This window comes from Barbus barbus (genome assembly GCF_936440315.1).
Source record: "Barbus barbus genome assembly, chromosome: 10".
NCBI lineage: Eukaryota > Metazoa > Chordata > Actinopteri > Cypriniformes > Cyprinidae > Barbus > Barbus barbus.
This window is the reverse complement of record NC_136738.1, coordinates 20,361,486-20,381,677: the sequence shown is the minus strand read 5'-3', so window position 1 is coordinate 20,381,677 and position 20,192 is coordinate 20,361,486. Positions and strand designations below refer to the sequence as shown.

Below are 20,192 nucleotides of genomic sequence, written 5' to 3'. Positions count from 1 at the left end.
AGTTGGGGGTTCGGTGCCTTGCTCAAGGGCACCTCAGTCGTGGTATTGAGGGTGGAGAGAGCGCTGGACATTCACTCCCCCCACCTACAATCCCTGCCGGCCCAAGACTCGAACCCGCAACCTTTCGATTACGAGTCCAATTCTCTAACCATTAGGCCACGACTTCCCCCGACTTCCCACGACTTTATTGACAGTTAGTAGTTTTTAGGATAGTTATATTCAACTCAGGCTTGCTACATTTCTGCTAAACTTCTAAAAATGTATCTATACATTGTTCACATAAGTTTTCATCTGAAATAAATGCTAGTGAATAAACAACTTGAATTTATCAAGCAAGTTATCATTACATGTGAGATTTTTGATTAATAAAGACTTGAATTACATGTGGAATATACACATATTTAATGTCCTAAATTGGCCTTCACATAGTTGCAGGGCACTCTTATCTAATATGAATTCATTATTATTATTATTATTATTATCATTAGGTAAATCATTTCTTTTGTAGTTTTGATTACATTGGTTTACTGTTTGATATTTGATGTTTTATGTAAGGCCAAGCAAATAGAAGCACTTGTTCCCCTTTATGGTCATAAAAAGTGACTGGCTCAATAACTGTTTTGAATAACTCTTTCTAAATACTTCCTGGAATATGTATTTTTATAGATTTTTTTTTCTTTGGTGGTTAAGACCATTTTTCCAGGTACCTCACCAGAAAGCCAACAATTTTGGATGAATTATTTGTAGATCTCACAACTAACAGTAATTTTCCAGTGGATCTAGACAGCACTTTTCTTCCTTTCTTTCAAAGATAATTACAGATTCTTCGTTCATAATCAAATATAGTTTCTTTACCTCAGACGTTCTGGCATTCTTTGTGAGATGGAGATACGTTTGACAGCCCAATTACTGTATGAATCAGTAGATTTCTCCAAACACGGTGCCGACGGAGGCTTTATTTCTTAAGATTCCTTCAAGCCAAATAGGATAATAGGCTGTAAGTGAACAACACGGGCAAATATTTGTTCTTTGTCTTGATTTGCACATTTATTACAGCAGAGATGGTGTGAGGAAATGGTGTTTACTCCAGGCATTATATATGCAGCAGTTAGCTTTCTCTCTCTCCCTCTCCCCATCACTCTCTGTTGATGCGCTGTCCTATGGTTGTATATCCTTCACAGTGGTAGAGAATATGCGGTGTCACATTAGGGAGCAGTACACTCTTCTGTTGTCAAACATGGATCTCATCAAAGACAGAAAAGAACCGCAGCCCCCTGGCCCAGTGGAGGCAAGATAAGGACAGAGATTTAAGAAGGGATTTGATGGATGAGAAAATGTTTGTCAGCTACTCATCTGCGTGTTTGATGTGCTGCAGACTTTGGACGTGCCATCGCCAATCAAATCTCCCCTTCAGATACAAATAACTGGCCTTTCTAGACTGGCATTTCCTTATAAAACTATCTGGTTTTCCAGCCCTTGGTTTGTAGCTGTATTGCACGAGTGTGTCCAAAACACTCTACAAATTGCCAGAAAGATCTTTAAAAAATAGCTTTTGCAGGTTTATGAGCTGTTATGTTAACATCATTGAGCGCCTAACAAGTGGTTATATAAGGATATGTTGGCTTTGAACATCAAGACCACCGGTGTTGGTGTTTATTTTGACATCCCAGCTGTGGTTTTGTTTGTAACACTCGTCAATGTAAAATGAGACACACCGTACGCTGGGCCAGCTGAGAACTGAGACTAAATAATTGGTCATTCTCATGGAGAAAAAGAAAAAAAACACGTGTGTTACTTCATCCCAAAATAAAAAACACGGGGGAAAAATAAATTGTGTTCTTCATAAAAGTCAATTTTACCAATATCTTGTTACTGTAATGGGGGAAATTACCTGTAATTATCTCATTACCTGTAATGTTTAAGAAGCTATTATTTTGGTACATAATTGTTGTACTGCTTTTATACAAATTTTTAAAGTTTTTTTTTTTTTAATAGTAAGAGTCTAATGAGAATCATCATTGAGAGTAATGGGAATTATAAAAATGGTAATAAATTAGCTATTCTAATGCATTACAGTAATGAGAGTTATGTGTGCATAATTCTTTTTCAGTACTGTAGTATTGTAATACATTTTGTCTAGATGCAATGATTTTATTAAAACACATTAAATTGAGTAAAATACCATCATCTTTCTGTGCAATTTTAGTTTACAAAAATACACAATCTAAAAATACATTGTATTGTGAAGAGATTTTTTTTTAATTACTAATAGACTTAAATAATAATAATGCTTAAATAATGGGAGAAAAAGTTAGAAAAGAGGTTCAGTTAGAAAAGAGAAGCTTCTTGATTTTTTTTTTTTTTTTTTTTTTTTCAACTTGTGCATTCTGATTGTTTTTCCAATGTCGGCTCTAAGCTGTGTGTCTCTTACATCATCTCTTCTGAAGCGGTGGAGTTTATTTATAAACCTGAAGGAATCATTTTAAATAAAGGCTGAAAATGTGTTTGAAATGTAAATGTAGAAATGCATTGACTGTCCAAATTTGCTTTGAGGAGATGAGAAGCATTGTACTAAATGCGCATAAACATTCTCAAAGACGACAGCCTAATTTCTTCATTAGCCGACGTCTGTGATGCTGTGATCTGATTGGCTGTGTCTGCGTCAAATTGGCTGTGTTTGTGTCGGCCTTGATTGGCAGCTCCCGATTGTGCTGCCATGACGACGAATAGAATAAACACCAGGCAGAAGGTTTGTCATAAAAAGGGCTGCAGATGCACAAACATACTGAGACCCTGAGCAAGAGAGAGGGCAGAAATCCAGCTTTAACCCTGAACCCCTGTGGAACCCTCTGTGCAAACACTCATTCCTCCATCTCCAGTGTGTTCTCCATAATCTCTTTTTATGCTTCCGTTAGACGTTTAAGGAACATCTCAGGCTGAGGGTGCTGTAGTGTGTGTGTGTTTATGAACAGAGTGCAGAAGCTGTATCGTGGGGAATGTCCGTGGTCATATCCTCATATGTGTAATAACAGGATCATCTCTGGCACTTATGATCCGCATCAACCAGATTAGGCTTCAGCGTCGAAATCTGCATTCTGGGAATTACACACACACACACTCTCACAAACACACGCCGCTCCAACTAGTAATCCTAAAGGAAGCACTCGATCAGCCTAAATTAGGCTTCCTTCTGTCTTCTTTCTTTTTAAATTTTTCGCACCATTTCTCTACTCTTTCATCCTTTTCTTGTTCTGCTATTTTCCTGTCATCTAACTGACTATGTGCACCTGGTTTAAATTGTACTGGATGCACACAGCATGGCTATTTGCACCACAATACACTGTTAAAAAAAAAAAAGTTGAGCCAACTTAAAATTTTAAGGCAACCAGCTTTTTGCAGATTTTTGAATTCTCTGAATAGTATATGAATGAACGCGCAAGGTTTCACGCTGTTTCCCTCAGAAATCGGTTAAAGAAAACATTACGTGGCTCAGTAGTATGAACTGATGAACGCAATGACCGCTATTATTAGGCTTGTTTGAGATGCGCCTCGCCTCGTCTGAAGTGTAAGCGAGAGTAGGTGGCCACAGTGAGGGAGGGAGTGAAATAAGCGCAGTCAAGATGGACAGTTCTGACTTCTCGAAGTAGATATCTACAAGATCAATGGCAGATATCGCGATATTCTCACTCATGTGCTGAGCCGCTGATAAACGTGATACCCTACCTACCACATGTCGGATTGTGCAGTCGAGCAGTTGCTCTCCACCGGTGACAACTGCGCTCGACTGCACAATCCATCACAGCCGCCTCGCCATCGCGAGAAAAACGAATAAATAATAACATTTTTAAATAAAAAGTGTCCGAGTTATGTCCGCCTTGTTCTGATGTCATGCTGACCTGTGCCAAAACTCTCTTGCGATGCCTAGAATGTTTTATATAAACAAAAATCAGATTTCATGTGATTGTGTATTTATTTTAAATTATCCTTGAATATTCCCAAACTATGACAGTGTGAGAGATGTGATTGTTGTCATATATTATATTTCTATAATAAATTTATAAAAATCTAATATGTTCTGATGTACTGTCGATATAGTTGGCATAATCATCAGTAAAGTGTGTTGTGAGATCTGAGGTCTTATATCACTGTATTAGTTATATCACTGAGGCGCGTCCTGGAGTGTGACGTATGAGGGGAACCCCAGTATTACAGCACAGCGTCACACAAGCCATGATACAAAGTTACAGAAACTAAGCAACCGAAAGCAATATATGTCTTCCTCAGATGTAATGAAATAAAATGACCGAAATGTACCTGTCGAATATTATACATCGTATTTTTAAACAGACTAAATATTTTGGAAGTGAATTCTGGAAAGTGAATATGAATTATGTGATTTTTAATTACGAAAATGTGTGTGAAATATTTTGAATTGAAATATTCACAGCTTAAATAAACAACTATGTTAAATTTCAGGACCTAAAAATGCAAGTCCTGGAAATACAAGGCATTAAAATGCAAGCACTGTTAATTGCAATGCATTTTTTTCGATTTGTGGAATTCAGCATGCTTTGTCATTATTCTGCTTCCATATGTGTGTCAGAAATATCTCAAAGGCTGTGTGCACTCCTCACACATCTATTCTAGTGAGTTGTTGTGCATTTTAATAGACTCCATGTAAACATCCGTAAGACGGGCTAGAAATAAAAGCCTCAGCGGTGGTTTGGGCAGCTGTGCGGTTTGTCAAAGAACCAGAAGCCTTTTTTCTTCTATGGCTTCATTCTGTCTTCGGTCCTAAAAACACAATCAACCGCACAGCTCCCGCTCTGACATGAGCAACAGATCTTACCCTGCTTAGAGGAGTCTGGCTGTGAGTCATCAGCACAAGATATTTTCAAGCCATTTTTGCTCAAAAGCACTTGGTGGGATGGCAGAGTTGTAGTCAGACCGTCTCGCTGAAATTATGATGACAGTTACTGTTGAGGGAAAAATAAAATATTGATTGGTGCACATTTGACATCGATGATGACGAATAATAATGCTCTACACTGTTGGAAAGGTGAAGCCATTCTTTCTGTGTCTATGCTGATGTGTTCATAAAGTGTCTGAATGGACTTGAGTATTCAAGAGATGCTTTTATCCAAAGCAGCTTATATTACTATTCCACCTAAAGCAATCTGGGTGGTTTGAAGAAAAAAAAATTGTCATCACTTACTTGTTGTTCGAACATATTGTTAAGGGTAAGCTCGTCTTTGCTTTGAATGTGTCTATCTGCAGCAGTAGTAATTGTTGCAGCTGTTGGCAAAGGTTGTCTCGGTTCAAAAATTTGAACTTTATGACGAGGCCCCAATGTATCATCTCTCTTCTGACAGTAGTGAGTAAACAAATTCAGGTGTGTTGTTCTTTGGGTATTCATTCTGTCTCAGATGTGTGTTTTCTCTCTCTGTGTGTGTGTGTGTGTGTGTGTGCGTGTCAGTTCCCCTCTGCTGAGTTTGTGGACAGATTTTAACCCGTTCAGTCAATCTGTAGTCTCTCTTTTCATTATGTAATTGTAAGTATAATTGTTTTGTTTCGTTTTTTTTCACACTGAATCAAAGTAATAAAAAACACTCCTGACACGTTTTTGTGTGATTCACCCCCACAGGTTTTTTTTTTTTTTTTTTTTCCTAGAGCTGACTTGATTCTTTTTGTCCACCTGTGTGCTTTGCTTTGTCTCCCTTGTGGTTCATCATTTATTTCTCTCCTCTGTATGTCTCTGTCTCTTAGGTTTTTAAGGTGAAGGCTGTCCAGCTGGCAGAAAAGCTGCTTCCTGCCTTCAACACCCCAACAGGCATCCCTTGGGCCATGGTCAATTTGAAGAGGTATGTTACATACACACGTTCTTCCCTTTCACACCTTCGTCCTTTCATTTTTTTTTTTTTCTCTTCGCCTGTCTTTCCCATGCTGCCTGTTCTCCCCTCATTGTCCTGATGGGGGCTGCCACATAATGGAAGGCTGTTAGACCTTGTGCGTCTACGAAAATCCCTGTGGCTTTCTTCCTGTTTAACTCGACTTTCCACATAATTTCATTAGAATGAAATGAAAATTGCACAATTAATCTGCAGAGCGCGTTGTGAATGTACATTAAGGGTTTTTTGTGTTTGAGGAGGGAGGAGGGTCAAATCCAGCCTGACACGGCTTTTGTGAATTAATTGGGTGTTTAGAAGAAATTGCTCGGGAACAGAGGAGACCACCGCATTTTGGGTGTCTTTAATCCTGAGGGGAAAGAACGACGCTGTGTTTTATTAATCCCCATTCATGTAGTGCAGCCTTTCGCAGTCTACACACACACTGTGGATACATTCTGCATGGAAATAAGAAGTACAAGTAGAGCACAGGATATTGGACTTGACGGAGGAATGATGGGCGGCAGTGAATCCGTTTGGAGCGGGAATGAAGCTGTTTGACTTAAATTAGTTTGCAGTAATTCTTCATTGTCTACACGTTGCAAACGTATAAAGGTAAGGAACATATTACACACAAATGTCATGGGTGTTTCTTTCTGTCTGTTTCAGTGGAGTGGGGCGTAACTGGGGCTGGGCGTCAGCTGGAAGCAGTATTCTGGCTGAGTTTGGGACGCTGCACATGGAGTTTGTGCACCTGACGTATCTGACTGGAAACCCTGCCTACTATCAGAAGGTAAGCTTGGGTGTACGAGTGTTGTGTAACTCTGTTGTCCCTTGTGTTTTTGTCCTGTTGTTAACTCTGTTTGTGTTCTGGTTTAGGTGATGCACATACGGAAGCTGCTGGCTAAGATGGACAGACCCAACGGGCTTTACCCCAACTACCTGAACCCACGCACAGGACGCTGGGGCCAGCGTGAGTGCCTCCCACTAACATCCTCTGTGCTACACAAGCAACTCTCACTTTACACTTCTCCACAAAAGGCGTTTTTTGAATTCTCACACTGTATGAAATAAAGACTTGTTTTACAGACACCCACAACATGAACTTGATGCTGTGATAAATAAAAATAAAAAAAATAGATTGCACACACAACAGTTGGGTAAAATGATGCTTTATAAGATGGATGAGTTTGCTCTTAGCATTTACTAGCACTGAATAAAGTAGACTCTGGACTCTGTCCACTATCTTAGATGAATTTTGATTCCATAAACCTTTTTTTCTAGAACTACTTTATCCATGAATGATACATGAAATGCTGCCTTAGGTTTGGCCCAAAATAATAAATGTAGACAGTTTTGCTGTGTGTTGCTTGGAAAAGCCTTTGAGTCAGGACTATGCAAGTGAAGGTCAAGATTGCTGATATACAAGACTTAAAGTATATTCAATATATATTTTCTGTTGTCTTAGTCAGGTTCGATTTTAACTTACTGTGCCAAAATTGAAATTCTTATATTATAAAATGTTTTATTATATAATTTTATTATATATTATTTACTGTCTGGCAACATTTTGCATTAAGCTTTATTTTAATAAATAGTTTATAATTTATTGAATAAATTTTATAATTTGATTTTGCAGTAATTTGACCACAAACTTGAACGATATTGTATATTATTAACAAATTGAACAGTGACCACGTGCTAATCTGAAGCTCATTCACTCAGCACAGCAGGCCTTCCTTATTTCTGAGCCGTTTTTTGTTATTCTTATTGCTGCAATAATCATAAGATATTCAGATCAAATGGAGAATCCAAAATACCACTCTGTGAAGCCTGCTTATAGACACTGATGATTTTCATAATCCCTCTACCAGGATTTATTATTCTATAAATGTGAATGACGACAATGGCAGCTTATCCTCATCTCACTGATCAACAAGCTTTAATAAAGATGGGATGTGAGGAAGTTTCTTTCTTTTATGTATAATTAGCAATTATCTGTAGTGAAAACACTCCACTGTGTTTTAACTAACTCTTAATTACTGACAGAGATGAGGGTTTAATTAGTGCCCTGCGTCTTAAGGCTAAACCTGATCAACCCACTGCAAGCAAATGCTCACACGCACACACACACAAAGACTAAATTCCAGTAAAGTGGGATGGTGTGTGTGTCTGAAGGGGTAAAATGTAATTAAGGTGCACTAGAGATCTATTTTCTAAATGAAAACTCGGCGTGAGTGACAGGCCATTACAGCAGAGTATTATTCCCTCTCCCACACTGCATCTGCCCTGTGGACCCTTAAAGGGACAGGTCCAAAAAATAATTTTCTCTCATCATTTATTCTCCCTCATTTAGTTTCAAATGACTTTCTGTCCTGTGTGGAACGCAGAAGTTTTTCGAAACAGTTCATGTGAATGGGGATCGTGTATCACAAGCAGCTTGGACATTGTGCTAAACATCTCCTATTGTGTTCCATGCAAGTCAGATGGGTGATTAAATGATGACAGAAGATTCATTTTTGTGTGACCTACCCCTTTAAATTTCTCTCGCCACGTCTCTACTGCATCACCTCCAGGGGCCTTTAGATTTTAGATCCACATCTTCTCCTCAGTCCATCATTCTCTATCCATGACCTGTCCGCTTGCTGTCGGCCAAGCCTCTCTGTAGAGATTTCCTGCCTGGATCTTTGAGTGTTACTCAAATCCACCCTGTTGGTTTTGCAAGACTTTGAGTGCATTTACTTTTCAGCGGGAGGCTGTTAGGGAGTTGTCTTTGATTGGCAGAAGTAAAAATCCAGACGTACGATGACTGGCAGCCGTGCCAGAAGAGGCTGTGAAATAAAGGCCCAGACAGTTTATGGGAGTCTGACTGGGATTTTTGAGAGTTTATGAGTCTGAAACGTCTCTGCTTCAATCAATCTTTCCACTGCCACAACTTTTCTTTTTTCCTTTGTCTCACTGCACATCAGCCTGCACCATCTATGTATTATTCATCATCTTAATCACTGATAATGTTTATTTTATTATATTTATTATGATTCTACCACCTTTCTTTCTGTGCTGCTCGCACACATTCACCTCTTTCTCTGTACCTTTTTCCTCCATTCCTTTCGCTGTCTCTGAGCTGCTTGTTTTCCTCTCTGTTGTTTTCAACCTGTCAAGATTCTCACACTGTCAAGATCCACAAATTCTCTCTGAACTATTTCTTCTTATACATTTTTCTAGCTCTATCCAGATTGTTATTAGTATTGTGTGCAAAGACAAGAATCACTTAAATAAATCTTAACCTAACTCATCCTGCGTAAATTATACATATCTATGACGTGTTGAGGAAAAGAGTAGTATTGCTTTCAAGCTATTTTTTTGCCTAAAATGACAGAAAAACTCAAGTTTCAATTAATGGAGGCATCTGAGCCATATCTGGGGATAAGAATATCATAGAGACCTGGGCTCTTTTGAATTGGCCCTGTAAGCAATGCCTTGGCAACCACATGGCAACATTTTGGGAATTACCTGCAGCATTGCTTTTGCACTGACAATTTCTGCAGAAAATGTAAACAAATTTCCCTTCTATATTCCAAAATGCCCCGCCTCTTGCAGCAGGATTGACTAGTAAGAGTTAATTACAAGTGGCCTGTGATTGGATGTCTCGGTCTCTCTCTCACTTTCTATTCAGTTTTTTTCCCCTACCTCTCTTTTTTTCCTCTCCTGTTGAATAATTCATCTCAGCTTCTACGTCTTGCCTCTACCAGGTCAGTCCCTTGCATCCATTAGCATAAAATACATCTTTTACTTTGTCTCGGTGTCTCTGTAAAGGATCTCTCATAAAGTGCTTCAGCCTCCTGCCTCGTTGCTGCCTCATTGATTTCTTTAGTTCTCACTCTGATTTTTAAACTAGCTATTGCAGATGCAATTTTTAGCTGTGTCACTTGCGTGTTCGCACCTCTCTCGTGTAAAACATCACCTCTCAATCTGTACTCCAACCCCAGTCTCCTCTAAAGATCTTCCATAATGGCTTTTGGCAGTTCATCTCCTGAACGTTTGCCCTGCTAGCTCTCTCTCTCAGCAGGCTGAACGAAATACATCTCGCTAACCTTGGCAGATATAAGCTGTGACAGTGCTAATGGGCTCCTTCCTCGCTCCTCAATGATACTATATACAGCAAGTGTACAGTATACACTCCTCTGCCTCCCACTTCCTACTCGACACTTTCTGTTCTCCTTTTGAGATTGTGTGTCCTGTCTGTTTCCTAAATGGGTTAACAAGCTTCCATGTTAATCTTGACACTCAGAGAGAGAGAATGTATGGATAGATAGATAGACAGATAAACACAGACAGATAGATAGATACATACAGATAGATTGATAGATACAGACAGATAGATATAAATATAGCTAGATATAGCTTATCACGTGACCATGGCTCTAACCTAGTGTCTCTTTTTTAATAGTCTGTTTCTGTCCATGTTCAATATCTTCAATATTTCATTCTTAATTTCTAGAGCTCCCTCTGACAAGTCAACGCAGATTGTTTACATGTTCTGTTATAGGTTCCCATTACGAGCCATTACCGGCACAAATGACTCCCAGCCTGTCAAACACTCACTCTGCAGAGTCATTAGCTGTCAAAGTGGAACACACACTCGATGGCTGTGTTTATAAGTGATTAGGTGTGTGCTGGTGTGTGTCCACGCTGAATAAACGCCAGAGAAAACATGCTCACTTGTGCATTTTTATTGTAATGAGGGTCGGTGTCAAGCCTGAATACATTTTTATGGCAGCATTCAGGCACATTAAAAGACTGAGCTATGAACTGAGTAACCAAAAGAATCATAGCAGTCTTTTCTTTGCTCCAGTTGAATGAGAGTTCACAAAGTTTGGAATTTAGAGGCATCTAATTAGGCTAGTTTTGTCATTTTGAAGTATTAAGCTCACTTTACTCTGTTTAATAACTATTAGTGGTTGTTTTTTTTTGTCCTTACCATCAGCAACAGACATTCATTAAGCTTATCCTTGTGTCTCTCTCTTGCTCCGCAGATCACACCTCAGTAGGTGGGTTGGGTGATAGTTTCTATGAGTACCTGTTGAAGGCCTGGCTGATGTCTGATAAAACAGACACAGAGGCACGCAAGACGTACGATGATGCCATCGAGGTGAGGGCTGCAGGTTGCAATGGCAATTTGTGTGTTGTTTTGTGCTGTTAGTTTTCTTCTCTGTTCATTCTCTCTTTCTTTCTCTTCCTACAGGCTATTGAGCGCCACCTCATTCGTAAGTCCAATGGTGGCCTTACTTTCATCGGGGAGTGGAAAAACGGACACTTGGAGCGTAAAATGGGTCACCTGACTTGCTTTGCTGGGGGCATGTTTGCCCTGGGGGCTGATGGGTCACCAGATGATAAAGCTGGACACTATCTGCAGCTTGGAGCAGAGATTGCACACACCTGCCACGAAAGCTACGATCGCACTGGTTAGTGAATATGTGAGGGGACAAGAGAGAGATGAAGGGTATAAAAAAAAATGCATGAGATCTTTGGACTTCAAATCTAATTTGTAGCATGGTTTTGTTGCCATGGTAACACTACAGGTTATTTTCAGAGTATGACATTTCTATTTCACACAACTTGACTGAAAGACATTGATGGATTGCAGCTCAGCCACAACAGATTCTCAGACAGATAGTTTCACGTTTATAGCACCATGAGAGCCGACGGTTCAACTAATAGTACTGAACGCATAAACCTTTTATTGTTTGCAGTGCTGAAGCTCGGTCCAGAGGCCTTTAAGTTCGACAGTGGACTAGAAGCAGTGGCTGTGAGACAGAATGAGAAATACTATATCCTGAGGCCTGAGGTCATCGAGACGTACTGGTACATGTGGAGATTTACCCATGACCCCAAATACAGGCAGTGGGGTTGGGAAGCAGTGCAGGTCAGCATCTCTTTCCAGTGATAAACATATACAGTGTACACACAAAATATGTGTGTGTGTGTGTGTGTGTGCAATGCAAATGTTTATTAATCTGACTTTTTTACTGTAATATGTAAGAAATCACTGTAGTGATTCAAATTAAGATGCTTAGTAATCCATTTTTACTGGATGTTGAATATTGTTCATGAAATATCCTAGGAAAAGAGTGCCTACAACTACATATTAGATATTATATTTTGGAAACTGCTTTCTGAAATTTTAGTTTACTGGCAATTGAAAGGAATAGTGCTCGATCATGACAGTGATTTAATTCTTTAAGAGGGCTATTTTTTTAAACTGCGCTTTCCTGTAATAATGGTCTCATCTCTATTTTAGGGACTTTCTCATGTCAACTCTCAAAATAAATGGTTATCCATATCTCATACTCTTCGTTTCAAATAATGGAATGCCTGTATTCAATAAGCCTCACAAGTGGATTTCATTCTTGGCAAAAACTGTTGAGTTTTTTGAGCATGTTTTATTTTAATTTATTTTTTTACAAAATAAACTACATTTTTAAAGTCATTTATTGGTTAACAACCATAACATGACAAAAATAATCACTTATTGTGTCAGCCAGATTTTTTATATCACTGTCACTCAATAAGAGAACACAAATCCAAAGTTCTGGCATAAAACTCTGGATGGCCAATAGGTCTAACTCAATCTGACATAATGACATCATCACATGGTGCGGCTGATTTGGTTCTTTGTCAAGTCAAGTCACGTCACTATTATTTGTATAGCGCGTTTAACAATGCAAATTGTGTCAAAGCAGCTTTACATCAGCTTGAGATAAAGCTGGGTGGCTTTACATCAGCTTTACAGTATTTAGACAGGGAAATAGTGTGTCGAAATAATGTCATTCTCCTCTGGCCAGACAAAATCAGCAGTTTAAATGTAGGCTGCAGCAGAGTCAGATTGTGCAAAGGACTCATCTGGTTCCTGTGGGCTTGTACCGATGGCCATCTAGGAGAAAGGGTCTTCACTGGGGATCAGTCTCTGGGGCTCATCTAGTTGTCCTGGTCTCCACTGATATTCAGGGCTGTAGAGGTCATCTCTAGGTGCTGATCCACCATCTGATGTGGATATGGACTGGATTCGGTTGGCTGCAGTGACCATCTGATCTGGCTACAGTCTTGGATCTGGGTGGCTACGGTGACCTCAGAATAAGAAAGAAACAGACTAATATTAGCGTAGATGCCATTCTTCTAACGATGTAAAAAGTACATCGGGTGTTTTGGGAAGTGTTCCTGGGTCCGGTTGACCTAATTAATGCAGCCTAACTTTGAATTATAGAAATGCGATAGTGTATTATGGGTAAGCCAGGTTAAAGAGATGGATCTTTAATCTCGATTTAAACTGTCAGACTGTGTCTGCATCCTGAACAGTGTTAGGCATATTGTTCCAGAGTTTGGGTGCTAAATAGGAAAACGATCTCCCGCCCACAGTTGATTTTGATATTGTAGGTATTATAAAATGGCCAGAGTTTTGAGATCGCAGCAGATGTGAAGGACTAGTGTGATAAGAGCTCACTGAAATACTGAGGTGCCAAACCATTCAGGGCCTTTTAGGTAATTAGCAAGATCTTAAAATATATACAGTGTTTAATAGGGAGCCAATGCAGTTTTGACAGAACCAGACTAATGTGGTCATACTTCCTGGTTCCTGTAAGAACTCTAGCTGCTGCATTTTGAACCAGCTGGAGTTTTATTAAACGTGCCGAGCCAACCACTCAATAAAGCATTACAATAATCTAGCCTCGAGGTCATGAACGCATGAATTAATGTTTCTGCATTTGACATTGAGAGCATAGGTCATAATTTAGATATATTTTTAAGATGGAAAAATTAAGTTTTACAAATGCTAGCAACATGTTTTTCTAAAGAAAGGTTGCTATCAAAAAGTACGCCTAGGTTCCTAACTGATGACGAAAAGTTTACAGAGCAGCCATCAAATATTAGACAGTGATCTAGGTTATTACATGCAAAAGTTTTTGGTCCAATAATTAACACCTCTGTTTTTTCAGAATTTAGTAGTAAGAAATTGCTAGTCATCCAGTTTATTGAATAAATAAACTGTATTCTAACTGTATAAACTGTATTCACTGTATTGAATAAATCACTCTGTCCCACGAGCAGCTTTAGGACTCTCTGATCACTGTTTGGTTCATCTTATTCCGACCTACAGGCAGAAACTTAAATCTGCAAAACCTGTATTAAGAACTGTTAAAAGATGGACTAATGAAACAGAGCGGGATTTACAAGCCTATTTCTCTCTCACTGATTGGACTGTTTTTGAAGCTGCTGCCACCGATTGCTTCACATGTCAGTTTCTTTGAGGATATGTGCATTCCTTCCAGGACTCATTTAACCTACAACAATGACAAACCATGGTTCACTGCAAAACTCAGACAGTTCCGTCAGGCCAAAGAAGATGCTTACAGAAAGGGGGATAAAGTCTTGTACAAACAGGCCAAATACACACTGGAAAAGGAGATCAGAGTGGCAAAGAGGAATTATTCTGACACGTTAAGGAACAAATTCTCTTCCAGTGATTCTGCTTCAGTGTGGAAAGGTATGAAAGATATCACCAGTTACAAGACACCATCCCCCAGCACTCTGGAGAATCAACAACTAGCAGACGACCTTAATGAGTTTTATTGCATGTTTGAAAAATCACCCCACACCCGCTCTGAACACCTCTCCACACAACCATTCACACCTGCAGCAACCCCCCTCTCCCCCACACCTACAATTCAGATCAGCGAAAACGAGATGCGCCAGATCTTCATAAAGAACAAAAGAAGGAAAGCACCAGGCCCAGATGGTGTGTCATCAGCCTGCCTAAAAACCTGTGCTGACCAGCCTGGCCCCCATCTTCACACAGATCTTCAATAGATCACTGGAGCTGTGCGAAGTCCCCTCATGCTTCAAACGCTCCACCATCATCCCCGTCCCAAAGAAACCCAAAATTAATGACTACAGACCTGTGGCTCTAACGTCTGTGGTCATGAAATCATTTGAAAGACTGGTTCTGGCTCATCTGAAGGACATCACTGGACCCTTACTGGACCCCCCGCAGGTCTGTGGATGATGCAGTCAACATGGGACTGCACTTCATCCTGCAGCATCTGGACAGACCAGGGACTTATGTAAGGATCCTGTTTTTAACACCATCACGGACACCCTTCAGAATAAACACAGCTCTCCGTCTCCACCTCTGTCTGTTGTGAAGCACAACTATACATTCCGTTAGTTTTGCAAATTGGTATGTTTCATCGGATCTTGGAAGTAAAGTAGTTCATAAAATCATTACTACTGTGCTGCTGGTAATGTCTACACCTGCTAATGTTATATTTTTTGTTAATTTAGTCACTGTATTAAATAAATACTTGGTTGTGTTTGTTTTTTTCTAAAAGAGACGTAAAGTAAGCAGATTTAGCAGTTGTTAAGGCTTTCCTGTAGGAGAGAGTATTTTCCCGCCAAGCAATACGAAATACCTCTAATTTAGTTTTTCTCCAGCTGCGCTTCATTTTCTGGGCTGCTCTCTTTAGGGCCAGAGTGTTCTCACATTATACCACGGTGTTAGATTCTTTTTCTTAATCTTCCTTAAGCGTAAAGGAGCAACCGTATCTAGAAGTGCTAGAAAAGAGAGAGTCCATAGTTTCTGTTACATGAAGTTGTTCTGCGCTATTAGATATGCTGAGGAACTGAGATAAATCAGGAAGATTATTTGTAAAGCAGTCTTTTGTGGTGGAGGTGATGGTTGTTCCATATTTTTAACAAGGAGTTGGCTTTACAGCTTTAGCTACATGAAATATACACAAAACTATATAGTGATCTGAGATATCATCCCTCTGCTGCAAAATTTCAACGCCACTGACATCAATTCCATGCGACAGTATTAAATCTAGAGTATGATTTCAACAATGTGTAGGTCTATAAATGCTGATCCCAACTAATCTTTTTTATTATCAACATGGATATTAAAATCACCAACAATTAGGACTTTATCTGCAGCCAGCACTAACTTAGAAAATCATTAAATTCTTTTAATAAAGTCTGCATGGTAAAGTAATGTAATCATCTGGTTTTAGCCAGGTTTCTGTCAAATGAAGCACATTTAGGTTTAGGGTCAGTGATCATATCATTTACAAAAAGTGCTTTTGTAGAAAGGGATCTAATATTCAATAAGCCAAGCTTTATCATTTGTTTATCTGTATTATATCTATTTTTTATTTGTTGAACATCAATTCAATTGTTAGTCTTACTTTGGTTTGGAGGTTTTCTGTATTTTCTAGTTCGGGGAACGTACGCAGTCTCTATAGTGTGATATCTAGGTGAAAGAGTCTCTATGTGCTGAGAATTAACTGACTTCTGTGACGTGAGGTGGCTAGCAGACGGTCAGTTTAACCAGTCTGTCTGCTTCCTGACCTGGGCCCCAGTTAGTCAAGTGCGAACTCTTAAGACTACGTGCCATATTTCTAGAGAGAAGAGTGGCACCACCCCAGGAAGGATGAAGACCATCTCTTTTCAACTGCCCCAAAGACATTATTACGTTATTCTGCGGGCACCACTTAGACATCCAGCCATTGAGTGACGACAGTCTGCTATGAATCTCATCGCCACGGTAAACAGGGAGTGGACCAGAGCATATTACAGTGCCTGACATTGTACTTGCAAGTTCACGCACCTCTTTAACATTATTTTTAGTGATCTCTGACTGGCGAAGTCGAGCATCATTAGCGCCAACGTGAATAACAATCTTGGTGGCTGGTGTCTCTATTTTCATGTTCCGTACAATAGAATTGCCAATAACTAGAGCACTTTCATCAGGTTTCTCAGTGGGTGCGTCACTGAGTGGGGAGAACCTGTTTGATGTTTTGATCGGAACGGAAGAGCTGTGTTTTCACTCCACGACTTTCACTCACTCCGCCTCAGTCACCCAGTTGCCCTGCTGCATTGAAACCGGAACTGAACAATGTACAGGAGTCCCTGTGCAAGTCGCATCCAAAGCCGCATCTACAGCCCTCACATTCTTACTATCCTCAACTAAAGTTTGGATGCGTGTCTCTAATTCTGAAATCTTCTCTGTCAGCCGAACTATTTCCCTGCATTTATCACATGAGAATCCCTCGCTGCTGACAGGGACAGATAAACTGTACGTGACAAGCAGTGCAGGTGACGATGCAAGGAGAAGCTATTACTCACTGTGATTGTAGAGTAATTCTGACACACCACAGTTGTTTAATGGACTTGTAAAAATTGGACCGAGAGAGAAGAAGCAGTAGAAAACGTGAATGGAGATGCAATTGACATGCTAACGGAATGCTAATGTGCTGCTATGTGCAGCAATCGCGGTTTAGATTAAGAGATTAAAGGAGGATGATGTCAAATTAGTCTTAAATCATAAATATGGTGAGAATTAAATTATACTTTAGCAATTTTAAACCGAGTAAGATAGAGATTTCTTCAGATAAACAAAGCTACACGGAGCTACAAACAGCAGCACGGCAGGCAGGAACAGGAAGCGATCTCAACAGCAACTTTGTATATGAGCAGCCAATGAACTTGCTGCTCAACATTCAAATAGTTGGCTAGTGCTTGCTCTAGCAGTTGCAGCACGCTTCAGAAACCCTCCACCTTCCCCAGCTCCACCTGTATAGATCTTCTACAGGGTGATTCATGTATGCTATATATGGGGGTTATTTCATATGTGTTATATGTGCAGCAGCAGTACTTGTTACAGGCTCACAGCAGCATGTTATGGATGTATTGGCACTAGCAAGTCTCGGTACTTGCTCTGCCACAGCAGCAGCAGAGCTGATCTGTTCCACCAAGACCAAACACATTAATATTGACAATATGTACATTACCATGCCAAACCCTGTGAGAGTTGTCATTATAGAACTTTTTTTGTAAGTGTTGCCTTTGCAAAAATCACCAGCACAAAGCTAGGGCATGAGCAACACAAACAGAAGTTTGACTCACTTCTCACTGGCCTGGTATCTCCAGCCATCAGAGTTCAGCTAGATATCAGAGACGGAATAAGGTCAGACGGTGTGTACAGCACAGGATGTTCTTAGTATCTAAACCTATATCTCCTCACTTTGATATTCATCTGTAGGCCCAGTCGCACTATCGATGGCATCTTTTTGCTGCTCATTGTAGTCCTGTACCTCTTTATCCGTATCTGTTTATCACTCTTTTTTAGATTTATCCTTCCCTTTATTTTCATGTCACTCTTATTCCAGCCAGACCTGGACTGTTTTTTAGGGAATGTGTTTGTGTTTCTAGAACAATTTCAAAGTGCTCTTGAGAACGGAGCTTCGTTGTTTTTTTTCTCTTGATTGGGTGTCATTGTTCTGCCGGTACAGTACTGTTTCACTGCAATTGAGCTTCTTTTGATGAGCCGCTGGTTGCCTGGGCTCTTTCTCTCCTTCACTCCCTTATTTTCACTCTTCCCATTTCTGCAAAAAGAGAAAGCAGAATAAAGCTCACTTGTTCCCAATCACAGAAGTTGCTTAGTTGCTATCAGCTCTTTTTTTCTTTTTTCTAATTTTATAATTTTCTGTCTCCAGCTCTTTCTGTGCACCCCTTTCTTTCCAAAATCTCATGGTCTCATCGTCTCTTCTCTTTGCGTTCCTATTGCTGTTCTTTGTGTAGATAAATGGTATTGTTTATCTGCTTGGCGTCCACTCTCATCTGCAGGATTAGTTAAGATTTTCTCACCAGTTCTACCATCTCAAGTGAAGTAAGATGGTCAGTTGAAGGTGAATGACTTCAGTTGGGTTTATATAAAATGCAATAAAACCCTTAAAAAAAACTAGTAAAGTCCATTTGTTTTAAATGCTACAAGTAAATTTAGGCATCGTAACATCAGAAGGTATAGTATGGAAAAAAAATGGATATTAATTTTGAGATTTGCCAAAGATTATACTCAACAGTGTAGTTAAATCAGTGTTTTTTTAAAGATGTTAGATGATCCAAAGGCAATCTAAATGGAAAATAGAGGAAATGAAGCTGAAAGTCTTGAGTGAATCTCTTTTGAATGGGTTAATAGGAGGCTGGATCAGGCCAGCTGCTGTTGCATTATAACCGTGTGAGGTGAGTCCTCAGTGTAGCAGCTGTTTCAGGCAGATCTGCTCCAGGTAGGTGAGCACATCATGCCATGTTTTCCTGGCACAGATTGCTTGCATCACTCCTGCCTGCAGAGGCTGGAGCAGCACTAATGGAGCATTATGGGTTCTTTGAGAACAGGGCCAGAAAAATAGAGCGGCTCCGTATACATTCTATTTTTGGCTTGTCATTACTGCGAGTACATAGTCTTGCATTGATTTGATTTGCAGTCATAAAGTGGCGATTACGACAGGGTTTTACTAGATATAGCACGTACTGTATAGGAAAATTTTCTGAGCTAAAGCACAGGAAATAGTACATCTGGAACTGAGCTAGCCTGAGTTACTCATGAGTTGGATGGTAAATTTATTAGGAACTGCAAGATATTACATGGTTTAATTGAATTCAAGAACAATAGTCTGGCCCTCGCTGTTGTAAGATATGTGCATAATTCAAATCAAAGACACAGTCATGACACAAGTATCATTTAACAACTTTATCATCAAAAGTTCATCTAAGGTGCCGGGATTATCAGCTTTCACCTTCACCATTTTTCACAAATTTGCAAGAAAAAGTCAGTTGTAGAAGTAAGCCAAGATTCAGAAAAAATAAACAGTGTATTTGTCGTGGGGACAAATATAATATATGTAATTTATAAAGTCATTACTCCAGCCTTCAGTGTCACATGATCATTCAGAAATCATTCTAAAACGCTGATTTGCTAAACATTTCTAATTATTATCAATGCTGAAAACAGTTGTGCTGCTTAATATATTTTATGCATCGTTGCTGAATCAGTATTTCTTACTGACCTCAGACTTTCTCCACATTTTCTGCAGGCTATAGATAAATACTGCCGAGTAAGTGGAGGATTCTCTGGTGTTAAAGACGTCTACGCCTCCAACCCCACCTACGATGATGTCCAGCAAAGCTTCTTCCTGGCTGAAACGCTCAAGTAAAAATCATTTCATTTAACAGTACAATGCTGAAGCTGTGTTGCTATAGTAGCGCAGACTGTTTCAGTTCATTGAGCTAGTACATGTTATTATCTTCTATTAATGTAACTATGCAACATATGGCTGTGAAAAGCAGTGACAATTAGCTAAACAAAGTGGGATTTGCAAAGGAAATAGGAGTGGAAAGACAGCCGGTCGTTACTGCCACCTGCTGGTTTCTTTGAAACACTGCAGTTGCTCATTGCCAAATGTCTTTGAATCGGAT

At 39.6% G+C, this 20,192-nt stretch overlaps 1 protein-coding gene across 1 annotated transcript in view; it reads left to right on the top strand.

Moving 5' to 3' along the window:
- Positions 1-20,192, top strand: part of LOC306875719 (mannosyl-oligosaccharide 1,2-alpha-mannosidase IB-like) — an 83,037-nt gene that overhangs the window by 60,357 nt on the left and 2,488 nt on the right. Inside the window, exons 7-13 of the mRNA XM_079426425.1 lie at positions 5,767-5,861; positions 6,555-6,678; positions 6,765-6,858; positions 10,922-11,037; positions 11,131-11,350; positions 11,639-11,811; positions 19,811-19,926. Of these exons, the coding sequence (XP_079282551.1) occupies positions 5,767-5,861; positions 6,555-6,678; positions 6,765-6,858; positions 10,922-11,037; positions 11,131-11,350; positions 11,639-11,811; positions 19,811-19,926 (938 nt within the window). The remainder of the gene's footprint in view (positions 1-5,766; positions 5,862-6,554; positions 6,679-6,764; positions 6,859-10,921; positions 11,038-11,130; positions 11,351-11,638; positions 11,812-19,810; positions 19,927-20,192) is intronic.